The 4,888-nt window shown below is 50.0% G+C and overlaps 1 protein-coding gene across 3 annotated transcripts; it reads right to left on the bottom strand.

Annotated features, from left to right (window-relative positions):
• Positions 1 to 107: 107 nt before the first annotated feature.
• LOC102894965 (E3 ubiquitin-protein ligase HERC2) lies at positions 108 to 4,879 on the bottom strand. Of its 3 annotated transcripts, none has more exons than XM_006925325.2 (7): positions 4,571 to 4,879; positions 4,302 to 4,438; positions 3,762 to 3,860; positions 2,254 to 2,422; positions 2,026 to 2,151; positions 406 to 514; positions 108 to 291 (listed from the first exon to the last, which is right to left on the bottom strand). In XM_006925325.2, exons 1-7 carry the CDS (start codon positions 4,875 to 4,877, stop codon positions 123 to 125), a joined length of 1,116 nt encoding a protein of 371 aa, XP_006925387.2. In that variant the 5' UTR covers positions 4,878 to 4,879; the 3' UTR covers positions 108 to 122. The 3 variants fall into 3 exon arrangements, with proteins under 3 accessions (XP_006925387.2, XP_024897657.1, XP_024897658.1); XM_025041889.1 differs by having other exon boundaries at positions 128 to 291; positions 406 to 581; XM_025041890.1 differs by having other exon boundaries at positions 128 to 291; positions 406 to 563.
• Positions 4,880 to 4,888: the final 9 nt, after the last annotated feature.

Here is a 4,888-nt window from a genome sequence, read left to right as displayed (position 1 = left end):
AAAAAAAAAAAAAAAACCTAAACCCAAATTCCACAGGAAAAAGGAAGAAACGATAAAGATACAAGAGACGGCCAATTGTAAAGACAGGACTTCCTGATACTGTCACGTCCACGGTAATGACCTCATTGAGAACGCTGCCACCCTACCGTACCTGGCTCATTTATTCTGCCAAATGTATGCCTGGTGTTGTGTTTTCTGGTCTTGAAACACGTCTCACAAAAGTCGAAGTCATCACAGTTTCGGCATTTGAATCTAGATCCGTTGATAGGAAACATCTGACAGCCATCGCACCTACGTTTAAAACAGCCGTGGAGTTGCTAAGAAGATGTGTCTAGTTCCCGAACTTCATTCCAAAGAAAACCGTGCTCCCCAAACAAACCTTGCGACATGGGAATAAAAACTCACGTGACCCCAGGGTGAACGCTCGGCACCAGCTCCATCTCCGACAGCAGCCCGGTCCAGTGGGACTGCTGCGGGAAGTCGACGATGACGTCTTTGCCGTTGGCGCTGAACGCTAGCACAGAACAGAAAGTGCCTGAAACATCTCTGCCACCAATCAAAACCTGAAATTAAGATCGAAACTGCACCCAGCCATGGGTGCTATGACGTCACAGAGACTAGTTTTCTACAAGGGGTGCTTCTCTTTCAGAGACGTACTGCGACGCTCGGAGCCGAACTAGCACGTGATGCCAGTCAGGGCTCAGCTTCAAAACAATGTGGGGACGGGCCACGGCTGAGACGGCCTGGCCAGGGGTGACAGCTGCTGAAGCAGGTGACGGGTCCATGGAGGCTCATTACACTCTAGTCTCTACCGTTGTATGTTTGAAATTTTCCACAGTGAGATTGGTTTTAAATTGCTTTTCCCACAGTAAGAAGGTTTGCTTCAAAAAGCAGTTTACGCCATATCCAAAGCTACTTCCGTTATCTCAGGGAGCACGAATCACATTAATGATGAGAAAACACCGCGCGCCCTTTGGCGAGGGCGCTCGGCTACCCAAAACGTTCACCCCTAAACCACGTTCTTCCTTTTAAAACTTACGCCTCATTTGATTTGTAAAGTTTTTAAGAATCTCTTAGGTCGAGAAACGCTAAATAACCTGAGGAAGCCCGGCCGCCCGGAAGCGCGACCGTGTCCCCGCTGCTCATCCGCCTGTGCTACAGGAGTCTCCCTATGACGCTGAAAGGGTCTAAAGACACGACTAAGCTGCATGCACACGGGTTTATTTCTCATGCAACTGTGAGAATGGACATACTACATCTTTAAAAGTATGATCCGAAATTCGTTTGATCTGAAATCTCAATGATATCACATTAAATATAAACTGAGAATTTTGTGTTTTCAGTTTCTAACTCGTCATTTGCACATTTGAATTTCTTAAATTTAGTCCTAAATTTTTACACAGCATTAAAAAAAAAAAGAGAGAAAAACAGCCATGACTGAGGGAACGGGCCAGAGCCATACGGGCATGTGGCAGAATGCTTGACGGAGCAAGTCGACAGAATGCCGACCTCAGACAAGGCCACCCTGTGAATGATGGATCAAGACAAAAACAAAGCCACCCCTGGGGGCATCTGATCAAGTTCGAATCAATCCAAATAACAAACACAACCAGACGCCCCCTCCTGGCCAATGTGAACACCTGTTTCCTTACCGATCATAACTTCCTCCTGGCTCCGTTCTTTCTGCCTTCCAGATATTTATTAAGACGCCCCTTCATAAAATGACCGTGCTTCGTTGACCCCTCCCCGAACTGTCTAACATAAACCCCATCAATCCTCTGTGACACCCACTCATGGAGCTATCTCATTTTCCAGGGTTTACGTCCTCCCAAGTTGCAATGAGTTAATAAACCTGACTCTTCAGCTACAGGTGTGTTCCCATCTAGAGCACTGACAAGCTAAAGGACACGATTTATTCACCACGAGGCTTTCTTCACACTTGTTTTTCTTGCTCTTGAGTGATAAAACACTGAGTTTACATCAGTTGTCGAAAAGCGAGCATCTGGAGTTGCCAGATAAGATTACCTTTCACAACCCCCACGCTTTGATGGGTCACGGATCCCCACTTGTATTTTGGGGTGGTGACGGAGGCTTTGACACGGACTTTATCACCAATCTTGATGTGAGAAGGAGAACTTGGTGGAGGATAGCCTAAAGATCCCAACAATAAACGAATTACACTTAGCATTCCCTCCTGGGAACTCTGTCCCTAGTTAAGAGAAAGCGGAAGGACGTTGCGAAGCCCGTGCTCACCTATAAGTTCCACGTGAATATACCTGACCCAGTAAGTGCCTCCTTTCTGCTGCCAATCGCACTGCACGTTGAGGTCGTGTAACCCATCTCTGTCCAGCTTGATCACTTTCCCCACGTCTCCTTCCGACACCTCCTCGTACGTTCGACAGCATCTCACCATCATTCCCACCTCGAATTAAAAGTGAACTAAACGTGAGCCCAGGTGACAATGTAGGTGAAATCAACAACTGTACGTAGCACTGTCTACTCCAAAAAAGGATCTCCTCGAGCACCCAGAGCACGCTCTCAAAAGCACTTTATACTAAGTGGAGGCAGGGCTCCCTAGGACGCTGGCTGAGGCAGAACTGTCCCAGGCGAATCCGGATCAACTGCTGCCACACAGCAAGCTGTCACAGACCGACGGGATCACTCGAAAGAACAGCTGGATCGAGAGGGACAGTGACTGAAATACATCGAACTTGTCACGATCAATAAATTCATTATAAAGGTGGTAAACAAAACAAGCGTCTGGGTCACCTTTACAAACACCAGGGCACCGATTCGCCATTCTGAAAACTGATAAAGCAAAAACAACACACGCAAAAACAAGCGCTTATCCTGCCTTTTCCTGCATAAACTGGACTACGAAGAGCAGCCAGAGTTGACGAGAAAGTTTTCTTCAAAGAGCAGAACTCCAGCTAACAAATCGGGATGACAAAGTCACGCTGGGTCCAGGCAATGGCACTAAGGCGACTGAAGTGCCGAGACAAACGATGGCAGAGAGCTTGTGAGCAGATGGCGCAGGCTGACAAACCCCAACCCGGCGTGCCGGTCCACGTGCCTTCCCGCCCACGTGCGGCCGCCCCCAGCCCTCCCTCCGACTCCACGTGACACGCAGAGGACGGGACACTGGCCCAACAGCTTCAGCAATGAATGGCAGGAAAAGGAAACAAAGGAGGGGAAATGGCTCCTGGTTACAAGACCCTCCAGTGCACAGCGCCTGGTGCAAGGTGTACGACCTTGACTAGATCCGAATTTTTGAAAACGCCTATAAAAAGCCATTTTTGTGAAAATTGGGGGAATCTGAGCAATTGGATATAATTTGACCATTGGACATAACGTGATATTAGGAATTACTGTTCATTTTGTTAAGTAATATGAGGTAACAGTAACATCACGACGTTAAAAATAAAATCATTTGTCAGGGATGCGCACTAACACGTTTACAGGTGAAATGAGAAGACTTCTGGGATTTTCTCTGGAGTATACTAACTAGAACAAGACAAGAGACACAAAGAGAGAATTTAAAGTGAATAAAGGACCACAGGAAAAGCAGAAATAGATTTTATAAGTTAGACGGCAATAAGAACGATGTAAGAAAAACGAGCAAAGAGAGATTTTTAAGTGTCTAAAATGGGGATGCTCGAGAAGCACATGTCTGAGCCACGTCGCTGTGGCCAAGCCACCGCCCGCTCTCTGGCTCTGCCCTCAGCCCGCTCCCCGCGCTGCAGCCGGCGACAGCCACTCACCTGGACGTTCTCGCGCACGTACACGGCGTAATCGTCGTTACTCAGGAAGTCGGCTCGTCTCTTGTAAGTCTGGCTCTCTGTTACGACAGCGCCAGCAGACTGCAAGGGAGTAAATCCATTTTTTTAAATGGTGAGCCAAATAAATCTACTTCGAAAGTAATGTAAAATCTATAATATTAAGAAATAAAGTATGAAATACTATACCATCTCTTCCTATAAAATTCTTCATACAAAAAAGATTAGTAGCAACAGCACAGAGAGGCGGATGAAGCTCAGAAGCTCGAAGTACAGAAAAGAAAACTTCTGAGGAGTTTCCCAATTAATCCCAAAGCACAGCTGACTCAGCTCAGAAGTCAGCGTGTCCCATAAAACATGACTTTTTAACGGAGCACTTTCTAGTGGTGACCCCACGCCATTCGATGTTGGGACACAGGGTTCTACAGAGGCAGCTCAAGCACAGAAAGCGCAGCAGGGTACAGAGAGCCCCGGGCGGCCGGAGGAGCCCCGGGCGCAAGACAGGCGGGCGCGGGCAGCACTGACCACGGCATAGGCCATGTCGTCCACGTCGTCCACGCCCTCCTCGTCGGAACACTCCTCCGACCCCGTGTCTGCGTCAGAGAGGTCCGTGACCTGCACGTCGGCGTGGTCCAGCAGCCACCCCACCAGGGCCTCCACGCCTACGAATGAGCACACAGGGCACAGCCAGTGAGGACCCACCGTGCCCACTGCCCCCGACGGCGGCCTTTCGAGGGACCCCATGAGTAAACGGGGTGGGGGGCATCACGGGAGACACAAGGAAACCGCGATACCCGGCGAGCCCGCAGCATTCCCGGCGGTGCCCGTGAGCGACTTGAGCGCGAACTCGATGTTCCTCCTGGGAAAGCCCATTTCCATGAGCTGGACCACGACGGGCGCGGCGGGCGCGGGCGGCTGCCTGTGCTTCTTCGCTCTGACGGGGCGGACGTGCCGCACGGGCATGGGCGTCGCGGCCTCGCTGGCGCCGCAGTCCTCAAAGCCCGGGCTGGACGGGTGAGTGGCCTCCACGGCCAGACACTGACACACGGCCAAGGCGGCAGCCTGGGCAAACGAGAGAAGTGCTGGGCGGCCACTTGACATCAGGTGGCAAA

The sequence above is a fragment of the Pteropus alecto genome, unplaced genomic scaffold (assembly GCF_000325575.1).
Source record: "Pteropus alecto unplaced genomic scaffold, ASM32557v1 C19308290, whole genome shotgun sequence".
Classification (NCBI taxonomy): Eukaryota; Metazoa; Chordata; class Mammalia; order Chiroptera; family Pteropodidae; genus Pteropus; species Pteropus alecto.
This window is presented reverse-complemented; position numbering and strand designations above follow the sequence as displayed.